This window comes from Cyprinus carpio, chromosome A2 (assembly GCF_018340385.1).
Source record: "Cyprinus carpio isolate SPL01 chromosome A2, ASM1834038v1, whole genome shotgun sequence".
In the NCBI taxonomy this organism is placed as follows: Eukaryota; Metazoa; Chordata; class Actinopteri; order Cypriniformes; family Cyprinidae; genus Cyprinus; species Cyprinus carpio.
In genome coordinates this window covers 18,661,945-18,675,893 of record NC_056573.1, presented here as the reverse complement: position 1 = coordinate 18,675,893, position 13,949 = coordinate 18,661,945, and the positions used below count along the sequence as shown (strand labels likewise).

Here is a 13,949-nt window from a genome sequence, read left to right as displayed (position 1 = left end):
GTTGTTTTTCAGCGGCAGGGACTGGGGAACTCATCAGAGTAGAAGGAAAGCTCAACACAGCAAAATAAAGCCTTAATGAAAACCCAATCCAGAGCATTCAGAAGCTCAGACTGGACAGAAGGTTCACCTTCTAACAGTACAATGACCCTAAACACACAGCAAGAGTAGCTTACAGACAACTCTGAATGTCCAGAGTGGCCCAGCCACAGCCTTAGCTTGAACCCAATCAAATATTTCTGGAGACTGAGACTGTAAAAGTGCATCAACTATGTAGGCTATAAGGGTATTAATACTTATGCAAAGTACTTGTTTCAGTTTTAGAATTTTAATAAATTTGCAAAGTTGTCACAAATCTGATTTTTGCTTTGTCATTATGGTGTATGGAGTGTAGATTGATGTGGAAAAAAAAGTTAGTTAAAACACACACACACACACACACACACACACACACATATATATATATATATATATATTTTTTTTTTTTTTTTTGTATAAAGTTTCAATTATATATTTATGTATTTATATTTTTTTTTTTTTTTTTGCGAAATGAAATGATTTGTATTTATTTTTTTTTATACCTTTAAAGGGTTAAATCTTATTTTGTGTTCCGCAGAAGAAAGACATACAAGTTTAAATCGAAGTATAGGGTTGAGTAAATATTGACAGAATTTTCATTTTGGATCATCTCTCTCTACTGCTGTCTTACAGTATGTAAATAGGCTACTCCTAAACTGCAGTAGTATATCGGGGAACGAATAAACCGGTTAGATTAGTTCATATGTAAATATACTTACTTACATTTGTGTATGTTCCTTGTAGTTTTCATGGGTTCGATTTATTTATATACAGACAAAAAAGCACTTGTAATTTTGAGCTCAATACGTTTAAAGCAGAAATCGCAATTTTTACATCAGTCTTGTAAAAGGTGCTGGTTCAATATTCATTTTTCTCATAGTAAAGAGACGAAATCATTTGTGCAAAAAACACAAACATTTAATTTGCAAACCCACAGGTGTTTCTTTTTTCCTTTTTTAATGCAAACAAGAAAGCACAGATAAAAAACGCCTTCTCCAGAGTAAACATGTCAGACATTGTATAGCGTTTTATCTTGAGCGCGGTCACTGGATTGTTGTCCATAATTCCACTCGTCAGCTCCATATGTAAAACAAAAGTACCAGGAACAAAAACCATCTGTAATTGTGTCGTTTTTCTTGGAACTAGATGTAAAAGAGTGGACGCACAGAGCCAAAGCGACGGAAAAGCTGTTGAGGAAACACAACCAGATGACGTTCAGCTGCAGGTGCGCGTGCATCTCTATCTGGAGCAGCTGCGAGACGATCATCAGAACGAGAAACGAGGTCCACGTGTTGAGGAACGTACACATAGCCCGCCTTAAACAAACCACACAGCTTTGTTGACCGAAATGAGGAAACACATGCACCCTCAATTTCTCAAGCGGAGCGTACGAGTAAAGAATGACGCCGGTGACTGTCAGCAGCAACGCGACGAGAACCTGAGCACTCTGAGGGCTACTCAACAGCTCGCACTGGTGCTTCTCATCATCTCCTAATAACAGAACACCATCAGGCTCCGAGAAAACGTACAAAGCTGCTAGAATCCAAAGGAGGCCCACTCCAGCACAGTAAGTCAGTTTTTGTTTCCAGGATGTGTGTGTTGAGCTTGATGATAGCTTCCAGAAGTTATCTAGTCCTACAAGGAGGAAGACTGGCCAGTGGAGCATGGTGTAGATAAAACAAGTGATCTGAGCCAGCCTGCATATGTTATACCCGGTGAAGTGCCAGCCTGAGATGTTGAAGTCTTCCAGATAGAAAACAGCCGTGAGGACAAAACTCAAGAGACTGTCAATCAGTGCCAATGAAATGCAGAAGAATCCTGAGAAACTCCTGATCACATAGTGTCGCTGCACCACCACCACCAGCCAGTTCAGCAAACTCTTGAGCCACAGAACCAGCAGAAACGAAGGGATTGATGTTTCCATAGTAGCATAATCCAAGGCTGAAATCACAACATTCAAAAAACCAGTCTTTCTTGTAGCTGGCCAGCAGTTGCTCATTGAATCAGTTTACATCTGCTGTCAGTAGACACACCCTGATGAAGGCCAGCCCTGCACATTTAATGATTAGCCCACTTGAGTCTTTTTATTATTAGTTAAACATGTTGTATGTGCATTATTTAAATGTTTTCATGTACATGTATTTAAATGTAGGTGTGCTTTTACATTTCATTACTCATTCAGCAACTTGCATATTAAAGTATTATAGATATAAAAACTAAAAATAAACACTAGCATAACTAGAGTAGCCATGTATACCAGTAAAGTACTTGCTTTTTCATTCAAGTTACTGCCAATATAATTTCAGTTTTTATTTATTTATGTATTGTTTTATATGAAGGTCACATTAACCCTCTGGTATTGTTCAGTCATTTTAGACTGGAAAAAAATGTTTTGATATTTTAAAAATAGCTATTTCATTGGAACAGTACGAAACTCAATGACTTTTATGGCAGTCACTATGTGACCAAATAAATAAATAAATAAAAAATCGTGGACTTGATTTGAAAAAGCTGGAAATTAATGGGAAATATGCAAAAATATGAAAATACAGAGAATTTTTTGTGTGTACAATCTACAAATCATTCACAATGCAGAAAAAAGTGCACTGCACAGCAATGAAGGGGTGACACTCTAAAATATCCAGAGTGCAAAACAGACACACTCCCCCCACATACACACATATGTGAACTAGTGTGACTGTAAGACAAAGCGTGTTTTTGTAAATGTGTGAAATAAAATCAATAATTTAGCCACAATGGATTAAAAACATGGACAACAAGGAAGGGGAACACTATACACACACACAAATGAACTGGTTTGGCAATATGGCAAAATTGAGCCTGAAGACTCAAATAAGAGGTTGAAATCAGATTGATTAAACTCTGATAAAGCATTCCTTTTCATTTTTGTTACTATTTTTGTTGAACTGTGATGTTATGTGTAATAACATGTCTTTCTTTGTGTTCAGGTTTGACTGTAGTAAAATTAATGCAAAAACTGACATTAAACAAATAATAATTTTAAACATTTACAAAAAGTTGTCTTTGAGAATGTCTAAATATTAATTCAAATACACAACTTAAAAAAATGATGTATGTCTAACAACAGCTAAAGAATTTATAAGCCTTTTTATATATATATATATATATATATATATATATATATACATATATATATATATATATATATACTGAGAAAAAAAAGTTACATTTTAGGTGTCCAGTCACTTTTTTTTTTTTAAATGAATGTTTTTGCAGCTTAGTTCCATTTCTTGGAATTAAGCTGCAAAAACATTTAAACACATGATGGTGAATGTGATTTTACCAAGTAAAACATGTTTCGTTTTATCAATAGAACATCCAACTAATGTTTCTGGACATGAATGTTGTTCCAAGATCAACAAAAGTTGTTGATCCAGGATCATACTGGTTAGCACAGCCCAGTAAGCCCTTGCTGTAACTAGAGCATATCCAACCAAAACTCATCCTTTTCCACGATGGTTATGCAAACAGCTGTGTAATAGTGTGAGAGCACTGGCTTCTTTCTGAAGAGCAGCGTTTGTGATTTTTGATGTGTAGGCAGACATGAGTAAAAAAGAAAGTAAAAAATATATAAAATTAATAAAATTAATGTAGCTGCTGTTTATGCATTGGCTTTATGCATTGTTTACGAAAGCAGTATGTTGCTGGAAGACATATGTGTTAACCCGAGCAGCACATAAAAGTGAAATGACTGAAGGGCAGCTGCTATTGATATTGAACCCTGATGAAAGAATAAATCATAACAGCAGGTGGCAAACCACACCTATTTATTCTTTGCTTATTCATACTGGAAAAGTATGGTCTATTCTTATGTAATCATCCCAGTTACACATCTGTGTAAATTCAATTCATCATGACAGAAAATTTAAATAAGAAAAATTAATGTCTATTTAATATTTTTGAAACCTTAAAATATTAAGCTATCAGTTGATTTTAATATCTAGCTACTCGTGACTGATTCCTTTGTTATTATTATTATTATTATTATTACTGTTCAGGATGTTCATAAATGGGATTTTCAGCATGTTGAAGAGAGACTCTTATGACTTTGAAGAGACAATTCTAATCATTTTATATATAGATAAGGAGAGAACTGAATAAATGTATTAAAACCACACAAAAGACAAAACAATAAGAAAGGAAAGTATTATGAAGGCATACAACAACAACAACAAAAACACAGTATACAGGTGCATCTCAGTAAATTAGAATGTCGTGGAAAAGTTGATTTATTGTAGTAATTCAACTCAAATTGTGAAACTTGTGTATTAAATAAATTAAATGCACACAGACTGAAGTAGTTTAAGTCTTTGGTTCTTTTAATTGTGATGCTTTTGGTTCACATTTAACAAAAACCCATCAATTGTCAAGGCGAAAATGAGAAACAAGAGACCAAAAAATGCAGATTTTCTAAGTGACGTGACATTCAGCCAAGTATGGTGACCCATACTCAGAATTCGTGCTCTGCATTTAACCCATCCGAAGTGCACACACACAGAGCAGTGAACACACACACACTGTGAACACACACCCGGAGCAGTGGGACAGCCATTTTATGCTGCGGCGCCCGGGGGAGCAGTTGGGGGTTCGATGCCTTGCTCAAGGGCACCTAAGTCATGGTATTGAAGGTGGAGAGAGAACTGTACATGCACTCCCCCCACCCACAATTCCTGCCGGCCCGAGACTCGAACTCACAACCCTTTGATTGGGAGTCCGACTCTCTAACCATTAGGCCACGACTTCCCACCAAAAAAGATGAGCTGAAGGCCACTGTCAAAGAAACCTGGGCTTCCATACCACCTCAGCAGTGCCACAAACTGATCACCTCCATGCCATGCCGAACTGAGGCAGTAATTAAAGCGAAAGGAGCCCCTAACAAGTATTGAGTACATGTACAGTAAATGAACATACTTTCCAGAAGGCCAACAAATCACTAAAAATGTTTTTTTTTTTTTTTTTTTTTTTTTTTTTTATAAAAAAATCTATCAGTCTTATGAGCCAAAATCATCCGAATTAAAATGCACCTGTATATAGCGATAACATTTTCGTTATTTGCTTCCAAATGAAATTGTACGTACAGGGTGAATACATTAGGAAGCAAGTTATGTTTCCTGTGGGTTCCAGCACATGTGAGAGTAGATGAAATGAGGGAGTGGATCATCTAGCAAAGGAGGTGCTGAAATGATCTTATATAGAACTGAATATTCCACTTTGTAAGAAGTTAAGGCAATAATTAGAACAGCTGTAAAAGGCAAATGGCAGGTACAATAGAATGAGGAGGAAAGAGGAACACATCTTTATCCGATTCAAAATAAATTGGTGGTGAAAGAGGAAGTGGAGGCAGTAGAAGAGAAGACACAATCATTACCAGACTTCGCCTTGGACATATACAGCTCTTAATTATTCCCTGTAGGCTATAGAATGAACAAACATGAGTCTGGGACATGCAGTTTATGTGGATTAGCAGAAACTGTAGAGCATCATGTATTAATATATTGCACTGCTTATCAAAATGATGGGATAATTCTGGCGGAAGAGTTAAAAGAAATGGGGATAAGAAATATTACACTTAAAACTGCTGAATAATGGCTTGGAAAGTTATAAAGTATATAAAGCATTAATGAATTTTTTTTAAGAAAGGTGCATCTGTTTAAGAGGATTTAGAAGCCAATTTATTATTAGTGGTCCTTTTTCTCAGCTGCGGCTTTCTTCCTGTTCCGTCAATGAACCACACTCCAGCTCAGTAGGTGGCGGGAATGCACCTTTTTGGTTGTTTGCCAACCGCCATAAAGAGCCAGAAGAAGAAGTTATTTGCTTCTCAGGGTGCGTCTCAATCAGCTCCCTTGTTCAGTAGTAAGGGCACTGATCAGGTAGTCGGCCATTTTAAGGGCTGTCTCAATTGCGAAATCCTTCCAGTGCACTCCCTGAAAAATCCCACAACGCACTGCGAAAAGTAGGGCGCATAGGCGCTCGCTATGCTCCCTTACCGGAAATAACGTCACATTTCTGAAGCGCGAAACATAAACCACACAAGCCAACTCGATAAATATAATAAAAAATATTTATAAAAGATGGACAGTGTTTTAGTACATTTCAACATAAACACACATCGCTAGACAGGAATTGAACACATCTAATTAACATTTATAATTAATATTCGGCTGAAATGTTGTAAGAACATGCAACAAAACGATGTGTTTAAAGAGAATAAAAAAATTAATAAAAATTAGATCGGTCCTGTCAGGTGTTTATTAATTCATGTTGTCCGTTGACGCTGTACGTAGTCATGTCACTGGAATTCAAGTGATCACAGTGAGTCAGGGAACTTACCAGTGACCGAATTCGTGTACACGATCTACTGATTGAGACGCGACCTGAGAGAGTCTGCGCAGCAGCGCTAGTGTCACGAGCACCCTCGTGATGTCATTGTGGACATCCCATAATATTACTGAGCATAAGCCGTCAACTGGTATAGAAATAGTGTTGCTGTCAAGGTAACACCGTCAAGTGTATTAAATTTACCTCTTCAGTTGTGAAAGACTAAAGTCCAAAAGGGAAGTTCCGCGTTTTTCCGCTGGTTTGGTAAGCGCTGGTGAAATGTGTTTAACGTTAGCTAGCTCCGTGCGGCTAGTTTCACGGAAGTTTTAATGTGTTCGAGATTACTGCTCATTGTCGCTCCAAAATCATTGTTAGTAGCGTGATAGTCTGAATTTATAGTATTAAGTATCAGACAAGCTGGCTTTGCTTATTGTGCAGCACGTCATGTGTTTTACTGTTTGTTCCAGTTTTAGTAGTTTATCACTAAAAACAATAAATAAATAAATATATGCGTTTGACAAATAACATCTGCATGGAATTGTTTTTATTAACATCAAGGTTTTACGGTTTAAATGTAAGTTAAAGTAAGTGACTATGTTTGGGGTACTTTTTCATTTCACCCTTTTTAATCATTATCAGTCACCTGGTATAATGTAGTCTCTAAATATGAGATTCTAAAAGTTACATGTATAATAATAATATAAATAATTTTTTTTTGATTAATAAACTGTTAAAAATAGTTGTTAAATAACAGATAAATGGAGATTTGTATGTCTCAGTGCAGAACATGTTAATTTCCCTGAAGTATTTAATGTCAGCTGCTATATAAGTAAATGACACCAGTTGAATATGTTTGATTCTTCTGTTCACATAAGCTGTTGTTTTGTAATGCATGTCAAATGTCTATTTTGATCAACAAGATCCTATATAATGCAGGGCTGCCTGGAAATATATGTTATCATGATGAGGGGGCCCGCTTAGGTCTTCTCAACTCATTTTAGAGTCTATTTCCTTTTTTTCCCCAATAAGAATTGAAGGCATGGAAGACGAGCTGCCCTCCAGAAAGGCGGAGGAGGGTGGTTCATCTAAGCGGTCACAGAGGCAGCAGGAGCGGCAGGGGAAGCTTCCAAGGAGACACAAAGAGGTGAAAAGGTCTCTTCAGAGGCCGGACTGTCCAGAACACCTGTCTGGGGGAAGCGTACATTGGTTGCCTGAGCAGCCTGAATCAGAAGCCTCTGTATCAGTCGAGGACACGGCTGAGAGTTGCCCAAAAAGATGGGATAGATGCAGGTACGAAACACACCATTTGATTTAAACCGGTTGAACCCTAAAGATAGAAATGTGCAGTGACGTAAGAGCCTGTTTGTTGCAGACGAGGGCACTTTCTACATGGACCATATCCTGATACTCATTTTGGACCCAAAGCTTGTGTTCTACCCAACCCAACCTCAGTCATGTAAGTAAAGTCAGGCTTACTTTAGATAAGGGGCCAGGTCACATCCCTCTCTTGTTACTGTTTAAACTTTTAAGTCAAGCAAAGGATCGGACAAATGTAGTGATAAGGCCGTGTGCTGAGTTCTGATTGGTTGTGGGTGATTTGTTGGATGAAGCTGGAGAGCAGCGCAGTCAGGTACTGCTGTGGCTGTCACAAGAATGGTCCTGCTGGAACTTTCTAATGCACCTCTTCTAAAAGCCCCCCCAGCACTATGCCTGTTTTACGCCCCCCAGGACAAACCACACGAAGAGGGTAATGTGTGGTTTTCTAGTTCGATATCTGATGTTGTGCTGAACATGTTGTTTCGAAGTTTTGAGTTTTGAGTTATGTTAGTTATGCGTTTCTGATCGAGAAAGATGATTAGAGTCTATCTCTAAAAATGACTTATTCTGGATTTCATGCAACAATACATTTTAGAAACTTAGTGATGTTATAGAAACCTAGCTGTTGGACTTTATTCCTTGGTACAAAAAATAAGATGCATGGATTAAAGATTTATTTAAATATATACATTTTTGAAGTTAAAAAAACAAACTGTGAATATGTCAAACGACACCCATTTAATTTTTTTCATTTATTAATACTGAAAACGATCTGATCCTAGAACTATGAGAACCCAAAAGCAGAAGTCTACGTAATAGTGCTTTTCAATATTTGACCATGACTGTAAGTTGTGTAATGAGTGTAGGAACAGTACAAAGTACATGCTGTTTTGCTTTGTACAGAGTGCAGTGCCAACACATACAATGTTTGCCTACTCTGTCGACTTTCCCCACAGGCACATTCAGGATCCAGCCAGCCAGCGGCTTACCTGGAGCAAACCACCGCTCAACGTCCTGGTCATCAGAAAGATCCGAGACGAGACCCTCCTGGAGCCGTTCAAAGAGCTTTGCCGGTTCCTTGTGGAAGTAGGTTAAACAAAAGCAACATTAGTAGTTGATTTACAGGCTAGGAAGTTACAGTCGCTACTGTTACCCATTCATTTTTTTTTTTTTGTTGCTGTATCATTAGATTTTTTTTTAGATTTGGTTACACAAATTTCATTTAAATTATTCCCACCATCAGGAGAAACATCTGATGGTTTATGTGGAGAAGAAAGTTGTGGACGATGGCTCTCTCATGACGGATGACTCGTTTTCAGCCATTCGCAATCAGCTGTGCACATTCAGGGAAGGTACTGAGACCTCATTGTGTTGGACTGGATAGGAGCAAATTATCGGCAGGTTCATCACCTGTTTTGCATAACCATGATACAACCTTAACCAATTAAAGTTTGGGTGCATTTGGAAAATGAGTGATTCATCATTGTGTTCGCACAGGGTATGACGACATCTCAGACTGCATCGATCTGATTATTTGTTTGGGTGGAGATGGGACTCTTCTGTATGCATCATCTCTTTTCCAGGTATTCTCTCATCTCATCTTACTCATCTCATTTGTTTGTGCACAAGAGTGTCCTACTAGGTCAGTCTCAGCTGCTTTCCATTGGATGGTCTCTGTGTGGCTCATATAAGTTGAGAGAATTTGGATAAGCAAAAGTGAGTTGTTTAGTGGTTTGTTTAAGAATGAAATGTGGTTTTGTCTCATTTGTTTAAGGGCAGCGTTCCCCCGGTCATGGCCTTCCATCTGGGCTCCTTAGGATTTCTCGCACCATTCAAGTTTGAGTCTTTTAAAACAGAGGTGGATAAAGTGTTTGAAGGTGGAGTGATTAAGAGTTTCTTGTATTTTCCATCTCTGAAACTAGAAAAGCTGCACTTTTAGCTTGTAATGTACTGTGTTTAAGATATTTATGTTGGTTTAAATGTTCGTGTCTGGCTCCTATAGGTAATGCTGCCATCATCCTGCGCAGTCGTCTGAAGGTTAAGGTGGTGAAAGGCATGTTCCAGAGGAACGAGCAGCTCTTCAGCACTCAGGAGAACGGAATAGCGCCTCATAACCACATAAATAATGAGGCAGGCAAAATCACACTACAGTTACAGGTAACGCAGCACTCACAAATTATTTGCTGAACACAAAACCAACAACACATGAGCTTGAGAAAAAGTCTGTCTTTAGTATGCCAATATGTTTTGGCACGTAGGCCTAACAAACGCTACACAAACACTCTTAAAATTCAAACTTGCAATCCACTAATAAGGATGTTGGACAAAATCTGATGGTGTGGTGTCAACCAATCACGTCATAATAATAACAGAGAGGCCATAAAGCAAACTCATGGCCTCTTTTCAAAAGTGACAGTAAATTTATACATTTATAATATTACAAAAGATTTCAATTTACAAATGCTGTTATTTTGAACTTTCTATTTATCCAAGAATTCTGAAAAAAAAAAAAGTTTTAATTCTGCTTTTCCATCACAGGAATTATGTTTTAAAATATGCTACATTAGAAACAGTATTTTAAATTGTAATAATATTTACTAATCAAAGAAACACAGAAACACAGTCTTGGTTGAACATAAGAGACTTCTTTAAAAAACAATCTGTAAAAATCTTACCAACCCCAAATCTTTAAACGGTAGATCACATGTACATACATATCTACAGACATATACAGTACATATTCATAATATACACACCCATGTACATATTGTTTACAAAGAGCATTACATTTATTAGCTTAAACAACAATTATTTTAGAATTTAGCACTCATAGTTTACAGTAATAACTATAAATTATTTTAAGGGTTGAAGAGACATGAAGAAGACTAATGTAATAGGTGCAATTGTCAATGTTGCACAAGGAAAATTCCTGAATGTCTGCCAAGTAAAGGCACTCTCAGAATATTATCTTAAGGACAAAAATCCATCTGTCAAGACTGTTTAGAGATCTTTTCCATGGTAACAGATATAATTGGAGTTATTTGAAAGTAACAGCTGTGCTTGTCCAGTTGCCATAGCAATAACATAATGTCATTAATAGTCTGCTTTCTGCGTCCAAGGTGGCTATTTTAGACCAGAGTGCCATGTGATTTGTACAAAAGCACATCTGTTTGTTAGATGCTTTTATGTTTAATTGATTCATTCGCCGGCAAGTCGGCAACACCAAAGCTCCAAAAGTATCAAAAATGTCGCTTAGTGTGTGTGACGTTTCAAGCAGACATCTGATAAAGAGCCTGCGTGCTCGAAATGTCACACGGTATGTGACTTGTTTCTTAGTCGAGCACCCAGTTGAGGTCGATGTGTGTGCTTTTGCTTGCTCTTTGATATTATGTGTGTATAAAGGTGCTAAATGAGGTGGTGGTGGACAGAGGGCCTTCATCATACCTGTCTGATGTTGATCTGTACCTGGATGGACGCCTCATCACATCTGTACAGGGAGACGGTGAGCACAACCATACGCTTCAGCTGCAAACAGCATTGATAGATCCTTTTTTATCTGGTCACCATTGTGCTCAAACAATACACTTAATTGCAGGGGTTAATGTTTTTTTTTCCCTAAAGAAATTAATACTTTTAATCAGCAAGGAATGCTTTAAATTGATGAAAAGTGACAATAAAAAATGTATAATGTTACAAAAAATTTTCATTTGACGTGTATGCCAGTCCACGTAGCACAAAGACAACAAACACCTTTGTTGGGTTTTGTCTGTTTGGTGTGTTACCCCTGTCTGAACACTGTATGTTACCCCGTGTCTGTTGCTGTTGGTCGCTGTTTGCTTACACCCGAGTGAACATGAAAGTTATTTTTCATAAAATTATAAATCCAACGGCCGCCTTGTTTGTTGGTGTTTGTCTGTGAATTGGCCTATAAATGCTGTACTTTTTAACCTTCTATATTTACCAAACAATCCTGACAAAAAGTATGATGGTTTCCATAGAAATATTAAGTAGCACAATTGTTTTCAACATTGCTGATAAGACTGAGAAATGTTTCTTGAGCATCAAATCAGCATATTAGAATGATTATTGAAAGGATCATGTGACACTGAAGTGTAATAGCTGGTAAAAATTCAGTTTGCTGCAGTGTTACTGTTTTTACTGTATTTACAGTATATCAAACTAATTCAGCCTTGTTGAGCATAAGAGACATCAAAAGCATTAAAGCATCTTACGGACAAAAGACTTTTTAATGGTAGTGTAGCTTTGATGTGGTTTGCATTATAATTGAGAGCAATTTTAGACTCGCTTCATTATCTAAGTGCTTGATCTGTTTTTTCTTTTAACTCAAGCAGATGCCTCGATACATGGTCTGTGTGATATGCTTTGATAAGAGAGTTCAGCTGCCATTAAAATAAATGCAAATATGTGGTGTGTTTCTATGCAGGTGTAATAGTTTCCACCCCCACAGGCAGCACGGCCTATGCTGGCGCAGCGGGAGCCTCCATGATCCATCCCAATGTCCCTGCCATCATGGTCACCCCCATCTGCCCTCACTCCCTCTCTTTTAGACCCATCGTGGTGCCCGCAGGTGTGGAGCTCATGGTGAGAACAGGATTGAGGGATTGATGGAACTTGATTTGCCAAATAAGGAAGTTATTTGTCCAACTTAGGTTTTATTTATTTATTTCTCTCAAATGAGAGCTTCAGAAGAACATTTGTTTGCGTCATCTTATCGCTGACTGTATTTACCCCGCAGATAACTCTGTCACCTGATGCTCGCAACACAGCCTGGGTCTCGTTTGATGGCAGAAAGAGGCAGGAAATCCAGCATGGGGACAGGTGACACACTTTTTACACAATCCCATAACCAAACAGTTTTGACCTCCCCCATAATCCAGTGATACAACAACAGCTGCATTACAGTTATGGAAATGAGCATCAACAGTGTCAGTTCGGATCACCAATCAACCTTTCAGTTTAAAATCAGTTTGCCCTTTTATCTCAAGCAGCACTCTCCACCTTGCATGCTGTATCTGTTAATCTTGAGTTTGTTTTTGTTTTTTCCCATTATAGCATTAAGATCACAACCTCTTGCTTTCCGGTCCCTTCTATCTGTTGTCATGATCTGGTGTACGACTGGTTTGACAGTCTGGCTCAGTGTCTCCACTGGAACATCCGCAAGAAGCAAACGCGTCTAACAGATGCCAGTGACTCTTCAGAAACAGATAACTGAAACATCACAAATCTCACACAAGCACTCTCACTGTCTGTTGACTTTACATTCCAAAAAGTTTAAGAGTTAAGAGTTCAAAATTGGTATTTTTACATTACATTGCACATTTCTGTTCATAGGTTTACAGATTTCATTATAGACTGCAGTCAGTGCTTATGTGCTACTTGAGAAATAACACATTTAGTGTTAGAGGTTAGCGGCAACAAAAAGTTTGGTTAATCTAAAATGCCATTGTGTGACTGCTAAACATCATGATGCAGACAGTATTTCTTAGAGGACTGTTTTTGCAACTGAGCACTTCACAATATACTAAATAACTGATCTGATTTATTATAGAATATTTTGTATTTTTTTTTAAGTACCATTTATTATTAACAAAAACATTAACATTTAAATTTGTACTGTAGATTAATCAACTTCTAAATGGTTTAGGATGGTTTCCTCCACGTTTAAACTTGAAATGCACATTATAGAAGGAAATGTAATTCAATCACTTAGCATAAAATTTTTTTTTTTTTTTTTTATCAATGTGTAGAATTTGGCTAAATTTACAACAAACTTTATCTACAAACAGACAAAGCTTGACTTTCTATGTGGTTTGTCATGATGGTAGTTCTCATTTGTAATAAACTGCATAAGAACTAGTATAGCTGAATGTATGCAAGCTGTTTACAGTCCGATGTAAATAAGATCCTATGATGTGTTTATCTCATTTGTAATATTTCAATAAAAATGTCTTTTAATGTTGGATGTTTTTTTTGTTTTGTTTTCGTCATTTGAAATGTATCCTCATGTATTTTAAGGCTTTATATCTTGTTATATTTACTTAAGGTGACAATCTGTAATGTTTGTAGTACAATGGAATATAAATTGTATTATTAAAAAAAAACTACATATATTTGCTTGTGTGAAATATTTTATAAAAAAAACAAAGCACCAATTTTGTGATGTTTTTTAACAAAAT

At 37.1% G+C, this 13,949-nt stretch overlaps 2 protein-coding genes across 4 annotated transcripts; one reads left to right on the top strand and one right to left on the bottom strand.

Annotated features, from left to right (window-relative positions):
• Positions 1-971: 971 nt before the first annotated feature.
• On the bottom strand, positions 972-2,144 carry LOC109069560 (probable G-protein coupled receptor 160). Its single transcript, XM_019086194.2, has one exon. It carries the CDS (start codon positions 2,072-2,074, stop codon positions 1,085-1,087), a length of 990 nt encoding a protein of 329 aa, XP_018941739.2. The 5' UTR covers positions 2,075-2,144; the 3' UTR covers positions 972-1,084.
• On the top strand, positions 1,506-13,735 carry nadkb (NAD kinase b). Of its 3 annotated transcripts, none has more exons than XM_042776806.1 (12): positions 1,506-1,642; positions 7,465-7,725; positions 7,808-7,891; positions 8,709-8,838; positions 8,996-9,104; positions 9,250-9,335; positions 9,527-9,629; positions 9,755-9,909; positions 11,155-11,254; positions 12,197-12,354; positions 12,509-12,591; positions 12,826-13,735. In XM_042776806.1, exons 2-12 carry the CDS (start codon positions 7,475-7,477, stop codon positions 12,983-12,985), a joined length of 1,419 nt encoding a protein of 472 aa, XP_042632740.1. In that variant the 5' UTR covers positions 1,506-1,642; positions 7,465-7,474; the 3' UTR covers positions 12,986-13,735. The 3 variants fall into 3 exon arrangements, with proteins under 3 accessions (XP_042632740.1, XP_042632733.1, XP_042632749.1); XM_042776799.1 differs by lacking the exon at positions 1,506-1,642 and adding an exon at positions 6,530-6,699; XM_042776815.1 differs by lacking the exons at positions 1,506-1,642; positions 7,465-7,725; positions 7,808-7,891 and adding an exon at positions 7,954-8,182.
• The last annotated feature ends 214 nt before the right edge of the window (positions 13,736-13,949 follow it).